The sequence below is a fragment of the Lissotriton helveticus genome, chromosome 2_1, assembly GCF_964261635.1.
Source record: "Lissotriton helveticus chromosome 2_1, aLisHel1.1, whole genome shotgun sequence".
Taxonomy (NCBI): Eukaryota; Metazoa; Chordata; class Amphibia; order Caudata; family Salamandridae; genus Lissotriton; species Lissotriton helveticus.
Genome location: NC_136059.1, coordinates 786530344 through 786548119, shown reverse-complemented (window position 1 = coordinate 786548119; position 17776 = coordinate 786530344). Strand labels below are relative to the sequence as shown.

At 41.3% G+C, this 17776-nt stretch overlaps 1 protein-coding gene across 7 annotated transcripts in view; it reads right to left on the bottom strand.

Annotated features, from left to right (window-relative positions):
* Positions 1–17776, bottom strand: part of APC (APC regulator of Wnt signaling pathway) — an 897802-nt gene that overhangs the window by 312853 nt on the left and 567173 nt on the right. For all 7 annotated transcript variants that reach the window (XM_078675503.1, XM_078675505.1, XM_078675507.1 and 4 more), the window contains one exon: positions 2531–2615. In XM_078675503.1, the coding sequence (XP_078531629.1) occupies positions 2531–2615 (85 nt within the window). The remainder of the gene's footprint in view (positions 1–2530; positions 2616–17776) is intronic.

The following is a 17776-nucleotide window of genomic DNA, read 5'->3' as shown; positions in this document are numbered from 1 at the left end:
CGTGAGAGGAGATGCAGTACAGAGGGATATGCTGTTCCAGGACTTGGCGGGGATGTAGGAGAAGGAGCATCTTACGCACAGCAATAATCTTCACGCGGGCCGTTCTGGGATATAGGGTTTCTGACTTCACTTGTACGCTGACTACGGCCCAGTCGACATGGTAATGATGCCAACCACGGCTACTTCACGGTGGCCACCTTGGGTATACGTGGGAGGCGGGTGGGGTACTGGGTAGGGGGTAAGAGGTTGAGCCGATCGGTCCAGCAGCTTCTCTCACACCTTGCTTGAGGGGTTCACTCCTTGCCAGGATCCCAAAATGGACTTGGCTCCCTCCAGCGCTCTCCTCTTCCTCACAGAGGACATTGGTCTTGGCAAGCTGGCAGGCACTGGCAATGTGTTGGGGGTCTGCTTCCTTTTGAAGCACCCACTCCTCTGCCTTGCCTTTCCTCCAGAAAGCTGCCTGTCTTAACAGGAGTGACTCAAAATCTGATATTGCCACAACACAGGCCATGGGAGTGGCTAGAGTTTCACACCTGGATGTCAGCTCGAGTGATACGTGCATCAAAAGGTTACCTCAGGGCTCCAGACCTACTCTTTATGATTCATTAATCAGCCCCCTCTTCTTCCTGAGATGGGCCCAGCACCCTTTCCCTGAATCAAAGAGTCCCTTTGAAATGTACTAACGAGTCTGGCTCTTTTTCCTCCAGTGTGTCTCACCCAAGTTCACAGGAATGCAGCAATACACACATCTGTCTAGAGGGATTCCTCTGCCTCCTCATCCTCCTCTAGTAAGCTCCGAGTCTCCCAAAATGGAACAGAGTCTTTCACCCAACACATTCATATAACACGAACACACCACAATGCTATATACTACCCTAATGTAGGCCAAGGGTGAGTTAAGCACTCAGCAGAGGAACTTTACATGAGTGAGAATGAAGGTGAAGGCTTTACTCTAGTGAACCCTGGTAAAAAGGCTGTTCACTTATGCTGATCACTAAACAGTATGCTGTCACCACTACATGCTTGCTACTTAAATCCTGGCAAAGGCTGAAGCCTTTCACCACTGTGAGGATACCATTTCGGGCGCACCTCCCAACATGACAGACATCTGTGAAACAGATCGAAGTCATGGCGCACACGCATGATCTGAGCTCACACCATGACAACAAAAATGTGCACCATGGATTAAGATGCAGCTGGGGCACTCAGGGCAGGGGTACACTTACGTCACCAAGCAAGGGACTTTTCTGTCCCAAAAGACTGCATAAGGAGAAGCAGCATTACAGAAAAGTAGATATTAGGTAAACAGATCATGCACCAGCAAAAGATAATCTCAACGATCAGGCAGAGGAGTGAAAGGCTACAAGCACAGGAGAGTTTCTAAATCTCAGGAGGGTCCGTAAGGTAGACCCAGCATTAAGGGAGTCATAGAAATCCTGATCCTAAAGAGGTTTTCCTGAACTAAAAAGCAAGGATAAAAACACAGGTTCCCAGAAAAATGTCATGTAAGATCTAAAACAATATGTTACGCTAGAGTAGGAGGCCACACCACAGAACCTACAGCCAAGAAATCATTTGTGGGATGAAATCCCCCTTTAGTAAAGTTGCTCACTTGTTTTACCCAACTGGGAGAAGATGTGGACAACAAGATAATTTTCTATTCTTGAAACCTTATGAGTCAGGGGTTCTAAACCCAGCGGTGACATTTAACAAAATAATTGTCTGATTCAGAACATGTTCCTCAAACTGTAAATATGTAAATAACAACTGAACAATAACAACTCCATGATGTATTCCTAATGTCACCCATACTTTTCTTTCTCCTTTCAACCCTCCAACACATCAATTTCGGTTATCTGGTGTCATCCATGCCCTGCCTACATTAGTGTTGTGTGTTTGGCACACTTCTGGAACAATTAAAATATTCTCTGAGAAGTGCACTGCTGATCCTTGGAGCTATGTCTGTGGTACCAAAACCTATTAGACCATTTAGCCAAAGTAAGCAATGCCCACACTGATTTACTGTAAGATCTTGACACCATGTGGTTAAAAACGTGATAGCTATTCTTCTGACAGTATTGGGCTAGAGAGATGTATGCCTAACGACTCTTCCATACCATTGTGAGAGCAGGCCATGGCTGATTTTATATCAGAACAAGCAATATTTGTTCCGTATCAATACCTGCTGTCCACTTTGTCCACTGGTCTTTTGATCTATAAGTGCTCATAAAACTCTTGCAAGTCCCTCCATCACTGTGTGAGGGGAGATCATCAGGGGTCTGTGTCCTACATGCTTACAATCTGTGTTTAGCATTTTATTTTTTATCACCCTGTGGGTGGGGTGGAGGTGATCGGGCGGGTGGAGGAATGGTCTCGTACCTCAATCGTAACTTTGATTTTCTCAGATGCCCTTCATAAGTGACGCAAAACGAATTCTTCAGGGTAAGGCTCGGCCTCCCAGACATAGTAAACAATCTCAAATACTGTTGTATGTGAACCAAACACATAAGCTCAAACAAAACATTCTTACCTTTGAGACGCTCCAGAAAATCAATCTGTCCTGAAGAAGTGACTGCCTCATCTTCAATGGTTCCTTGAAGCTGTTTGAGCACCTCCTGCAATAATGAATGCAGCACAATAAGAAGAGCAAGAGCCATGGTGTAGCAAACACAGCTGCATGCAGCGCAGCCATTCTAATCTGAACACGAGTCGATGCACCAGAGCTAAAGCAGTCCTTCAGCACTCCCATAGGACCTTAAATTATACTCTAATATTAGATATTGAAGCAAACAAGCCATTGTACCGGGATACAGATAAGCTATCAATTTCCCGGCTCACATGCTACTGGTGCTCAACCTTGCTGGAAAGTGACCTAATATGTCAGCAACTTTTACCTTCAAATGTAATATTGCTCCATGCAGAAAGGGTCTCTCGTTATAGCCGTCATTCCTCCATGAAATCATACTGTTACTGTAGTAATGCAAAGGCTTAATACCAACAAAAACGTCTTCCACAGAAAAGGATAAGCACTCTCGCAGGATCTCGTATAAAAATGGTTTGGGACGATGTAGCAAAACAAAATACGTTGCACTGTTGATTTACAAACAGTACTAATAAATGCACAACCACACATTACTACAAAGCCAAGGTAAAATTCCACATTATACCAGCACAGCGAAAATGTCAGGAGAGAAACACTTCAGTGCCTCGCAGATTGCATGTTACAAGGGTTTTACAAGCCATTTTACATTACCACACACATTTATCCCTTTCCATTCTGGGTTTGGTTAAATACATTTTGTTAAAAAAATAAAACACAGCTGCGCAGTGTAATATGCTATTTATTTTTACAATTATTGAGGAATGGACCACCCAAAGTTTCACCTCTTGTGAGTTGCATAGAGTCATGATTTCTGCCAACAATCATCTATGGTAATAAATATATTACATTCTACATGGATATATATATATATATATTTTTTTTATGTATGTAGTTTTAGTTGCTAAAACATCCTCGGCTATACACATCACTCACCAATGTTTCCTTCATGAGACATACATCGTATTACATCAGAAAACATTCAAAATAAAGTAGTCGGGTATTTAGCCTGCATGTTACTGGCGATGTATCCAAATGGCATTTCCCACATTTTTAAAGGTGACCTAACACAGACATTCTCCCCTAACCTATTTTCAACAATTTCATGGAAAGGTTTGTACATACAGAAAGGAATACGTTTTTCCCTTTTTGGATGAGTCATACCATTCATTAATCGAAAGGACACCAAAGTATAATGAAAATGACAGAAACTGCACACCGAAAAGATACACCTCACAAATTTAAATATACTGAATCTATAAAAGCCGCACAATGCTTAAAAAAAAGCAATCTAGCACTTAGTCCTGTCCCTTGATGTACCTCCATAAAAACGTTGATGTTCAGAAATTTTCATTTTTGATTTGTGTTTTTGTACATTAGAGAAGTAATTTAGCCTGGGTATGCAAATATTTCAGGAACCATGAGACCTTTATACTTAGTTTTGCTGTCAAAACAGAGGTTTTGGGGGTCATATAGTCTTACAGAGAAGAAAACAGCTCCTCAGAGCAACCCTGCCGCCATTTTTTAAAATGGCGGCTCAATAATGAGGCGTTTTAGCCATCATATTAGTAATTTATTTACCTTGGATTCAAATTTGTAAACATGAGTGAATCAGGTGGTAGTAGGCGATCTTTACCTCTTGACAGCGTGTTGCTAACTACAAAATCTGAGGACTCTAACACAGAAAAATTTGTCATATGACAAACTAATACAAAAGAAAAGCTAACATCTGCAGCTGGACAGAAGAGAGTTTGAGATGCTGCAGAAATACGGCAAGACTAAGTTCACAAAAGATTCAAACTGATGGGTCAAGAGGATCAAATATTTAATCATTGTAACAATAAGTGCTACAAGTCGTATACAATGGAAAAATGACTGGAAATAGTTTGTCAAAAAATTGCAGAAAAAGGGACTAAAATAAAACCCAATGCCCATCCACTTAGCAGATCTCGTCCGCGTCCGACAACTGATCAGAAAGTAGAGGATCTTCAAATTGTTATATGTGGTTTAGCCAGAACAAGGGCCAAATGGATTGACGAAAGAAGAAAGCACAGAGTATGTGAGTCTCAAAGGGCAAACATGTTTTTATCTGCAGCTAGTTTCTTCCAAGATGAAGTTTACAGCAGAGGAGCTGTTTTAAACAGAAAGGTGAATGTATTTTCAGCGGAGTTTTATGCCCACCCGAACTACATGTGTGCATACATTTGAAAATATGAATTTACAGTGAGCTCCCCAGCAGCAACGTAATCGTCAGCCTTCAGTTAAGTTTGCACTCTTTGAAAAAGCACATTAAGTTTTAAAGTCACTCTTGGGGTCTGGCTATGGTTTCACACTGAGATCAGAGAAATAATGGTCAACATTGATGAAACTGTATTGATCCATAATAATGAAAATCGTTTTTTCTGGTAAAAATGTACAATGACATTTGTTGTTTTTTCAGTCTAACAAAAAGAATGAAACTATGTAAAGAAGTACTCCCACCAGACATATATTTTTTCACTGGTGGCTAATTTTAGCTCCTAGGGCTACCCACCACTATACAAGTCAGTCAGACATTTAGGTATTTGTATTCCTTTTTATTTTCATCTATATAGAATAACTTTTTTATAAATATTTTCTTAAACTCAATTATACAAAAGTCAAAACTTTATCATGCAAATATACAATTATACAATTGTGACATACATATTGTGTTCGTTTACATGTATCAACTCAATAAAGTTTGCATAGACATTGAGACAAATAAAAAGTCTCAATGTCTATGCAAACTTACAAACCTAATGTATCCCCATGCTTTTACCACACTTTCATCCTGACCTATCATACAACACCACACTCACATACACAAATCACATACGTACAATTCCCAGCCTTAACAGCCATACACTTTTAGAGTCACGGAAAGAACCCTTAGAATCAATATCCGTGATTTTGTTGCCAGCTGGGATTCACCCGAGCCAGGTCAACGCATGTTTCAGTGGAAATACAAGTTGTATACACCTTCATCAAGACCAACCTTTCTAGATTCTTTAGAGGTGAGTGGTAGGGGGTCATGAGTCTGCAATTGAAATCTGGGGTGCCGTTTGTCACTCTTTTCGATGCAGAGATGTATATGACATCCTATTCCTGAATCTATGCGGCTGGATAGAGATCCAACTCCAATTGATGTGTAGCATAGAACTCAGAAAACAGCTTCCAATGTTATTATACAATGGCAATACATGCTACAGGAATATATGGAAAGTTAGGAGTTATTGTTCTGCCACATGTGTGATTCAGATCATTGACTTTCCTTTGAATACGCTTGCCAATGTGGCATTTGCTCTTGATGGAGCTCCATGCTATGCAAGAGGGCCAGGTTGCGACATCATCGTCCAAGCTTTCAAAAGCAGAGGATCTTCAAAGTGTAACATGTGGTTTAGCCAGAACAAGGACCAAAGGGATTGATGAAAGAAGAAAGTACAGAGTGGATAAGTGTCAAAGGGCAAACATGTTTTTATTTGCAGCTAGTTTCTACCAAGATGAAGTTTACAGCTGAGGAGCTGTTCTTAACCGAAAGGTGAAAGTATTTGCAGCGGGGTTCAATGCCCACCCGAAATGAATGCGTGCATACATTCAAAAATATTAATTTACAGTGAGCTCCCCAGCAGCAACGTAACCGCCAGCCTTCAGGTAAGTTTGCACTCTTTGAAAAAGCAAATTAAGTTTTAAAGTCACTCTTGGGTGCTGGCTATGGGTTCAGACTTCGTGAGATCAGAGAAATAATGGTCAACATTGATGAAACTGTATTGATCCATAATAAGGAAGTTACGATTTTTCTGGTAAGAATGTACAATGACAGAATTTGTTTTTGTCAGTCTAACAAATATAATGAGTCACTTATGGTGTTCTCCGCAAATGACTCCTGAAGTTCTAGCTGCCAAAAAAAGATCACAGGATGCAGTAAAATCAGCAGGAACATTTTAAAGAAACGTCCTGAAAGATTTAGACTTTTTACTTAATGACCAATTTTGTGATGCCCCAGAGCTCCGAACATCATGGGAGTCCATAAGAATACCTGATGTTGTCTTAACATTTTTTTTTACATCATTGTATAATATCATCAAAGCAAAAGTGTTACAAACTATAGTTCTTGAGTTCGAAACAAAAGCCAACACGGAGGATGACTGAAGATAAGCAAAGAAATGGAAGACAATCTAATGAACATCTAGACTTATGCTGAGCAACTGTACTGCCTTTTCCAAATTATGTTTTATGAATTACATCATGGCAAAAAGAAAATTCTGCTACACATGATGACTGCTCAGACAATCTATGACAAGTGCAAAAGTAAAGAGCTAATCACTTTAAAGAACAGGACTGGTGTATCAACAAGTTATAATGACATAGTATGGAGCAGAAACTTGTTAGCAGCCCATGCTGTAAAATCTTGCAAATTCGACAGCATACCACTTCCAAGTCACTTTACCAGGAAAAGATTTACAATGGCTGCTCTTGGTAAGTTTGAAGACTTCTTTGTAACATCCAGCACACATGATACTGCCATGGTGCATTTTCAAGACTGTACCAATGAAGTAGCTACTGGAAAACAAGATGTGTCAGCTGTAGGCATAAACAAACGAGGCTGCTAACATAACCCAACTGCCTTACCAACGAGTGCAAAATCACAAGCCACCAACACATTCCAGTCTACCTGAAAGTTTCAAAGTGGCTGAGGACATGGATCTTCTTCTCCATGATGATGTGGTCCATAAAGCTGATTCAACTGCATTTATTATATAGCTTATTCGGTGCAGACTGAAGGATGAAGAAAAGCCAGTTCCTCCTTGGGCTAGAATTCATGCTCTGATCATCCAGAATACCATTCCACTGAAGAAGTTTGAGTTTTTACCAGTAAAGCCATCTCCAGTCACAAACTACGCAACAGTATACACAGCTCTAATAATATTTCAATATGTGTGTGCTCAGCTGGAAGACCAAATTATCCTACCAATTTTCTGCAATGAAGGTGTTTTCCGTATTGTAGGGGGCACTTTTATGAGCAATCTAGTAGAATTTGACATTCTTTATCCAATTATGGGCGGTTTCCACATGACAAAAGTTGTGTTGTGGTGTGCAGGAAGTTCTGTATTGAGCGGAACTCATTATGTTAGTTTGTTACAAGTTATGCTCATCATATCTGAGGGAATAGAAACATTTCATTGAAATGTTTTCTGGAACAAAAATGACAAATTAGGTTTTGCGTCACTTATCTTAGAAGTCAACAAAGCACAGGGTGCACTACATTCAAAAGACATACTGCACAGCAAGGCAATTTTCAATACACTCAGTTCAAAATCAGAAAACTTGAAAACCAAATTTGTAGAGTTTGTCAAAGAATGTGAAGAGAAATCAGAACTTTGCAAGTACTTGGGAAATGTTTTACACACAATAGGTCTAGTAAAAAACTTGGTACAGGCTCATAGGGAAGGTGATTGGACGCTGCACATTAAGACTGGAGTTACTGTGTTTTGCAAATTTGATTGCATAAACTACCTGAGATATGGGTCCTGGTAGTTGGAAAGAGTGAAAAAGCTAGAGGTAGAAAAACCATAACGCTACAGAAAATTCTTCCAAAGACATTTTGTGGTGAAAGACCGAGAGGGAAGGTCCAATGCTGTGGCTCCAGATATGAAACTGGAACAGGAACAGACAAATTCAGAGATGACAGAAAAGCTCTAAGGGAATTGTTGGTCAGATACGTTAAAGTGAATATGGTGTTCAATGGCACCTAGTTTACAGTGCAGTCCTTTCTATTTGCAATGTTTTCAGAGAGATGACAAAATCAAAATGAAAGGACTATCGTGAACGGGTTCCTCACCACGTATTTGTGGTAAGGAGAAGGGAACATTTGAATAAACATGTTGACAGCCTTTTTCATTTCATGAAGCAGCAATGAACCCCTTTGAAGTGAGTGAGCCTGTGCGACTACACAACTTTGTGACCAACAATATGTGCATAACAATTTAAGGACACGTCTACTAGATGTCGTGGAAAATGGATCTAAAATATACACAGAACTGAAGCAGGAGAGATTTGTATTGAAACAGAAAAAGCGGTTTTGCATAATCACTAAAGCTAAAATTCCACGCTTTAATTACCATAGTAAGAGTTTCTTCCAACCAGCCACTACAAAATTGGTTACAAAAAAACAACTTCTGCAAGCACATAGAGAGATGGATGCAGCAAAAGAAAGGGGTGAATTTATCAAGGACATGCATGATCAGCTTCAAACAAAGGCATTATTTGGTGGAGATGCTGCAACCAAACCAGTGAAGAGCTCGGAAAAAGAACTATCACCTGAAGAATTTCAATTTGAAACGGTATCCTCATTAAAAACTGCTATTGTTTTGGACTATGTCACAATTGCGAATGGTCAAGACTGTTTTACAGACATCAAAGTCACTGTGCACCTTGAAAGAACTGCAAATGGTCTTTGACAGTTGTCTTGAACAATCTGTCAAAGAATGTAAGATAATCAGATGAATGTCTACAAGTGGAACAATTGACCTTGCCTACATCACAAATTTGACACCTATACCTGTGCAACTTAAATTCTGGTTATCAACATCGAACAAGATGAACTTGGAGATGTTAACTTACCAAAACATTGCTGGTGCTTCAGTGAACACTGAATTTCCAATTATTACAAGTGGAATGATTGTCAATGAGGAGTTGGTGCCAGAGGAGATACATGGTATGGGCCATATTGTTCTAGAACTTAACAGCAAATTGGAGAGAGCTGACCTTCATGTTGTGCCACATTTTGAGTGGGCTGTTCGAAATGTTTCCAATCGAGTTACAGTACTGTCAAATGACAGAGATTATATTGTGCTACTCAGATTTGTTGCAATGTTCCTAAGTCAAGGATTGTCGGAGTTATGGATACATTATGGAACAGACGAGAAAAGACACTTAATCCAGCTTCATATTCTGTACAAGAAACTTGACCCAGAGATGCCCAGTGTTCTTATCAAGGCACATATTCTTACGGCTGATGGCACTATGAGCAAAATTGGAACAAAGCTTGGAGCTTTTACTGCTGAACCTGTGAAGTTTCTAAAAGGATTTGTTGAGACAGAAGAAGAACATGACTTTAAAGATGTAGAAAAATACCTTTTACGTGTGTGGGAAACTAGTTCTGACTGTCGATCTTCAGTTCAAGAGATTAATCCTGCTAAGTTACCTTGCAACTATGTCATATTCTGTACGTAGACACATGAAAAGAGCTTTCTACTTGATCAGAAGATTTGTAAATGTTTTGGATCATGCTAATGTAGAGAAAGATCAGTGTGAATTTTGTTGGGAAGACATTGATGGACTTCGACTTTTTATGGATAACAAGACATTCACCACTAACGGGTCTAAAATAGCCTGGTGTTGCACCAGAGACTGGCTGTTTCTTATAATAAACATGGCCAAGGAAACAGCTGATCTCTTGACAATAAGAATCCAGACTCTAGAGAACCAACTGAAGACCGGGATACAAATAACCACATATAAGAAAAAGTTGGAGGAAATCATTAAGAATTTGAATGAGATTAAAAAGGACCTGGTCAAATTCAAAATTACTGTTGGAAGCCGGAGTCCCTGTCCCGCACCTCTGCCACCAAATGCGAGACCCGGGACTCCTCACTCAACGTTAGGCCTAGTAAGGACACCGTTTGAGATAGCCCTGCTCACCCCCTTAGTAGCATGGCATGAGCAGCCAGGCCCATCTCCAAGGCACGAGTGTACAGTATGTGCAACGATGCCCACAGCAACCCCCTGGTGACACCACAAATTGACTCCACACAAGTTTGATACAAACGAGCATAAACTTTATATAAAAAGATATACGATTAGACCACATTATATAAAAGTCAACATATGATAAAGCGTAATATTCGTTCCAGCTGGCTGGTAGGTTCAAATACCAACCACCGCTCTCCAAATATTATGCTGGTCGCAATGCTAGAATCACACACGTTGCAATGCACAAACAATAATGCACTGCATAACAATACAAGCCTGTGCTAGGCAAAGGAGAAATAATACAATGCGTAACGATACACTCCGGTACCTTGCCATGGGAGAAATAGTGTAATGTGCACGGCTACAATCATGAACTGGGCAATGAAGGAATAATGCAATGCGTCACACCTCAATCACGTACTTTGCAATTAAGATTGCAATTAAGAAATAATGCAATGCGGGCCGCTACAATCATGTACTTTGCAATTAAGGAATAATGCATTGTGTAACTACAATCATGTACTTTGCAATGAAGAAATAATGCAATGCGGGCACTACAATCATGAACTTTGCAATGGAGAAATAATGCAATGCGTAGCACTGCAATCGTGTACTTTGTTATGCAAAAATAATGTCAGGCTTCATAAGACAGTCCGGCAGTTCATTAGCAGCAATATTGGCAATGTGTATTACGACAATCAGCCTCTTCGATAACAGTTGCCCCCCACACGTATCAACGATGACAAAGTACAGCTTCTTACTCTGGCCCCAGTACTACCACCACTTTCTTCATTAGCGGCCCCAATCTGAGCCGAAGCAAAGGCTCACGTCGTCAGAAGGACTGAGAGGCCATGAGAGAGTCCCTCTGAGCCCGCACCCCGCCCAGGCAGTGATCCACATTACCTGGGGGAGTGACCCCACTCTCCTCTCCTCCTTCAGCGGACTGGGCTTTCTGTACAGAACTTTCTCAATAGGCCTCAGCGGCTCGGCCTGGCATCTCAGCTCCTCCGGGGCTGCCAGTCCGGGCCGCGACTCTTCGAAAGGTCTCAGGCCGCCGCAGGGTACACGTACCCCACGCCCCTGAGATTACTTTACTCCGGGTGCATGTTCACCACAGCATCCTAGGGGTCGCCTCTGGGACAAAGCCACACACACAACACTGATGGGACTCCATGTCGACTCAGAGTGCACGCTCACCACACACTCCTTCCTGCGGTCTCAGTTGGACAGAAGACATGCACACCGTGCTGCAGACTCACTTTCTTCCGATGCACACGATGATCAGCCGTTCACCTCCACAGTCCCAGGTTGCACTACGACACGCACCCAGCGCGTCCGAGTCTCACTTCTCCTCCATTTGTCCAAGATCACAGGGCACACCTTCCGAGGGTCTCAAGCTGCCACAACACGCGCCCACCGCGTCGATCGAAACTTCTCTAGAAACTTTTATGTTCCTCTGTTTCCAAACAGGGATTCAGCTCAAAGCATAGTCTCCATCAAGAAGGCGGACCCAGCGCACCAAGCACAGTCCCAACAGCCTCTTCCTTGGTTAAAACAGCAAACTGCAGACCAGCCCCAGATCACACAGCAAGGGTTTGTCCTTCCCCCAGCAGTCTCTTCAGTTGTTCCTTCCTTAGCAGAGGTTCCTCTGGACCACGAAATGGGTCCAAGCCTTTTCAGTCTCAATCCATTACTGTTCCATTCCAACGTTCAGGGGTCTCCGCTCTCAGTTATACCCCTAAAAGTCTTAGAAGTTAATTGTGCTCAGAGATCCCGGACCGCTGCCTAAATCAGTTCTGGGTGTCTCCCTCCTAGTGTCACCATTCTCCCTTTGATACTGGAGGTCTGGATCCTAAATCACTCAGCAGGAGATGGGTCAATTGGTTTACAGCAGCAACCCAGGTCTCTTCACCTCTGGGGCTTCTCCTCGCCTACTCTCCAGATGCAGGTCAGCCTGATGCCATCTCAACCCCCGCCCTTGGGTCAAGACCTCCCCCAGCTCCTCTCACCTCTCAGATCCAGACAGTCAATCCACATTCAGCAGAGATACACAGAAGAGCTTAAAGCACACAACTTTCTAAAAGAGTGGTTTCTGAACCCACAGTGACAAAACCACTTTCATAGAAAGATGTGTTATGACACGTAGTGTTAAACTTATAGGAACCTAGGCTACCAAAACAATACCCAGCCTCCCCCATTCTGTCCTATGGGCAGGATGGCCTTTCACCAGTGAAAAACGAAATTGAGTGTTTTTCACTGTCAGGACATAGCACACACCTCAGTATATGTCCTGCCTTTTACTTACACCGCACCCTGTCCAGGGGTTACCCTGGACTTACCACAGGGGTGCTCGCTGTGTATGCAAAAGGGAAAGTAAGGCCTGACAAGTGTTAGCATGTTGTCCTGACAAGTGCAAACTTAGCAAACTGCACGCAGGCCCTACACTACAGGCCGGAGTTCCCTTCTCCACGCACCATTTCATTACTAGCCTTGGAACATACAGTGCACATCACTAGGGACTTTACTAGTAAGGCAAACATACCAATCATGGCCAACCAATTACCATTACACTTTACACAGGGAACACTTGTACTTTGACACTGATCAGCAGTGGCAAAGTACCCAAACCATCGAAATTGGCAACTCTAGGTCAGGAAAACGGTGTAGGGGGAAAGCAAAAAGCTTAGGAAACTTTAGCCAAATAGGCCAAGTCCTACAATTACCAAATTGAAAAAGGATCTGGAGAGATTCTCCCTGGAAAAAGTATATCCCTAACCAGCTGACATATCAGGGGACACTGAACAAGAGAACCAAAAAGAGAGGAACAAGAGGTTGGCGCAGAGACACCGATAAGAGGAAGTCCAACTCGGAAAAGTGTAGTGGCTAGTACGACTCAGACTCCTCAGTGAAACCCAATACGAAGAGAGGTTGAGGTTGAGTGGCACCACAACCTTTTCACCAACAGGCAGCTTGGTGGCCACCACAAGCTTGGGATTTTCCGCCACAACCCTTTAACAGAGTCCCCCCCTTCGGAGGCCCATCTTACCAACCTTTTTGGGCAGGACCGAGGAAGAAGAGGTCGAAGAAGAGGCAACAGAGGCCGGTCAACATGGAACCAACACCAAGTGAACTGGGACCCAGCGTTAGAACAGAGAGTGACTAGGAGCATGATGAGGGACCCCATGAGGTCAACAAGCGACTAGACAATTTCATTGTTAATTTGAGCAGCAAAACCCTTAAGGAACTGGAAAATCGTGTTCTAGCGAAGGGCCTGGGTTTTGTATCAACCAAACTGGGTGATGACTTCATGGTACATAAAGAATTAACTGAGTTTTTCCGCAAAGTACGCCTTCACAGGGAACCCTCTGCCTCCAACTCGAACATGGTCCTGAGAAATAAATCTTCTTTAATACATTCACTACAACAGATACCGTCTGAAGTCTCAACGTTTGAAAAGGCTGTGATAAAAGAATATGAAGCTAACAAAGATCGTGCAAAGAAACCATTTTGCAATATCTACAGAGAAGGAAAAAAATGCATTGATGCACTAGGCAATGATGTCACCATCACCATCAAGCCAGCTGACAAGGGCGGTGCCACGGTCATACTTGACACGGAGGTGTACCGCACTGAATGCCTCAGACAATTGAATGACATCAGATCCTACAAACCTATCCAGAATGATCCCACCACTACATTACAACAGGAAATTAAGTCCCTTACTGATGTTGGGAGAGACTCAGACTGGATCACAAAAGGTGAAGCATGGTTCCTGAATCAGAAACATCCCAGAATAACGGCTTTCTACATCTTCCCAAAGATCCACAAGGAGCAGAAACAGTCACCTGGTAGACCCATTGTCTCGGGGATAGGGTCTTTTGGAACCCCTCTTGCAATTTGTTGACCACTTCCTACGCCCGATAGTGGTCGACACGCCATCCTATTTACAGGATACTAAGCATGTGTTATCACTTCCTGAGACTGTTACTTTTGACCCTCGCACCAATTTAATGGCGATATATGATGTTGAAGCACTTTAAACAAATATTCCTCAAGATGCTACCCTGGACACCATATATCATCTCCTGGAATGTTTCCCCCACGAGGACCAAACACCCAACAAATCATGCGATGTGCCAAGTTGGCACTCAAAGAGAACCTCCTCAGTTTTGAGGGTAAATTCTATTGGCAAGTTTACAGTTCGTTTATTATGATTTGGAACACCAAAGAGTTCATATAAAAGAAAAAGATACATCTAAAAATCAACATTACACTCCATAAAGAGAGACACTGAAGTACTAAATTCATCATAGCATATCATATAAAAACAAAGAAAAGCATATAAATCGGAACCATTCAATAGACTTTCAAGTGCCAAGGGGATTGATCCATAATAAATCCAATTAACATTGATGGATTCTTAGGGACCTTTAACAAAGATTATAATCTAATGCGAACAAAGAACTTTCAAAATTAAAACCATAGAATACAATATGGGGATTTGTCAATTCGCAATACAGTACTAGATAACCAGCAGCAAAACCATGTAGTGAAAAAGCGGAAATTTGTCAATTCACTATACAGTACAAGATAACCGGCAGTGTAATACCAGATCAAGAATATTTAAAACTTCACAGAACAATATTCAGCATACAGTACTCGATAGTTAGCAGCATGGTGATGGAGAAGTGCAAGAGCTCTGATGCATACATAGTAAATCAGCATACAGTACTCGTAAGCTAGCAGCAAAAGTGGTTGGAAAATTGCAAGTGCTCAGATACATACATAATAAATCACATACAGTACTCGTTAGTTAGCAGCAAAAAAAATTAGAAAAGTGCAAGTGCTCAGAAACATACATAATAAATCAATCAATACTGTTCTAATATAGATTTAAAAATTGTTTTAAAAAGCTAAAAATGTTAAAACAAGTTCAGTTGAAGGTGCCAGCAGACAGTTGCGGGCCTTTTCTGCTGTGGTGATATTGTACTTTAAAAAACAGTTCCTTAGGTATCTGCGAAGTACTGGTTGTAATGTGGGGCAAACAAATGGGACATGATTTAAGTCTTGTATACAGGAATTACATAAATGAAAAAGTCTTTCCTGTCTAGCAAGGCCCTTCCAAGCTCCTGTTAAGATTCTTAGAGGGAGTAAATTCAGTCTAAGCAACAGAATAACTCTACGTACGCCATGTTGAAGATTCCACAAAACATATGGTTGTTTTTTTTTGTAAATACTACTTCTCACAATCATTATTACTATTCTCTGTGCACATTTTTGTGTCTCTTTCGCGACAAACCCCATAGATTGTTTTTTTAAATTCTGATTTTCAAAGCACGTTTACAGAGATCCGCCGCACTATCCATATCTAAGCCGAACACTGTTATGGCTTTAAAATGATTCCTAAAAAGAGCACTCTTTTCTTTCATGCTTACAAAGATTTCCTCACATAGTGCTACCTGTAACACGTTCTCAGAGCTGTATACCAGTGCATTGCTCCATCTTGAGCATGCAGCCATAGAAAGCACATAAGTGGAGAGTAAACCGAATTCAAGCCTAATCGCTGCAATAGGAGCAGCTCGATTCAAATTATATATTTGCCGCCGGATCCGTCCCTCCACTTTCTCGAATTTATCCCATTCTTGTGCATCAATTGTTTCACATGCATAGCTCAATGCTGGTGATATCTTTATTTTATAGACTGATAAAATGTGTGTGAAGTATCTTTTCCTGCAGTGTGTATACAAACGATTGATTGCAAAGGCCTGTGAAATTGCCTTGCCTTTACAATGATCCATATGATTGCTACCAGAACACCTTTTTGTAAAGATTTTTCCTAAATATGGAATTAAATTCTACTACTTCCAGTTTCTCAGTTCTCAAGAACCAATGCAAGTTTTTTCTGACTTTACATCCCCGATAACTAAAAATCATACCTTTACTCTTTAAAATATTTATTTTTAAATAGTATTCTTCTGCGTACCTAATCAACTCAGCAAGGCGTTTTTGAAGTCCAATTGGGGTTAAATCCATTATTATGGCATCATCTGCATATAGATGACCGCTCAACTTTAAAGTTCCTAATTTAGGGGAATCCCCTTTGCTGAGCCCCTCTTCTTGACAAATCATTAATGTAAATAGAAAAAAGACGAGGGACCAGAAGACACCTTTGCTTCAACACATTATTAGTTTCAAAATTTTCTCGAAAGACCCTGTGTTCCCCCCAATATAACCTACGTCCAAGTAGAGGAGTGAAGTTCAATAACCAATCGTAATTAATCCCCTGGTATCCCCATAGTGACCAATTTTCTCCACAACGTCCCCCGATCTACTCGGTCGAATGCCGTAGAGAAATCTATAAAAGCCACATATAACAGCATTCCCCGGCTCGGCGGTGATATTATCCAATGTCCCACTGTTTTTGCAAAATCCTGTTTTTTCTAAGGGAATGAGATCATTTCCAAATGCCCAATCTTGCAGCTGGGGAAGGAAGCTCTTCGCAAATAATTTCCCAGTCGCATACAGGAGAGAGATCTGTCTAAAACTGGCAGGGGAATTTTTTGGACCCTTTTTATATAGTGGAACTATTAAAATTTCCTTCCAGGATTGTGGGAGGTCTCTATGGGTATAACAATGGACAAACAGTGGGTGTAAAAATGTTGCCCACGCTTCGCCATCCTGTTTTATTATGGCTATTGGTACATCATCTGGGCCCATCGCACTAGAGTATCTTGCCCCTTTAATATAACCCTCTATTTAAAAGCATGTTGGTGCTCCATATTCGCTCCCCACGGACGGGTCAGAGCCAACATCTTGATTCCATCCAACTGCAGAATGTAAAGCATACAGCTGGGAAATATACACAAACCATTCTACATCTGGAATCAAAATGGGCTTTGACTTCTCTCTCCCATCACAAAAGTTTGCTAACAGAGCCCAATATTTCCTAGAATCACAGGATTGGGCAACCTCTCTAAGTTTATCCCAATTTGAATGTTTGACCCTGCTACGTTCTGATACCATTTTCCTTTTCCGTACCCATTTCAGTCTGTTAATTTCCCTTTGCCTTGGTATTGTAAACTGCCTAAATTGTTCTCTAATTAAAGCATTAATTTCCTGATTCAATTTTTTAATTTCCCGTGATATAATCACTAATTGAGCAGAACTGTGAACTTGCTTTTTTCTTCCAGAAGTTCTAATTGCGGCCAAGATTCTCTCAAACTGTCAATAGGGGTTTCTGGAGTACAAATAAAAGCAATATTTTCAAAGACTCTCTTAAAACTTGGGAGCACATTTTTTGACCAATAAGTGCGCCCATTACTGCAATTATATAAAACCTTTTCGTTCCTGTGATTCCAGAGTTCAGGCTTCTCGATTTCTATATCAATCTTAACAGCCAAAATT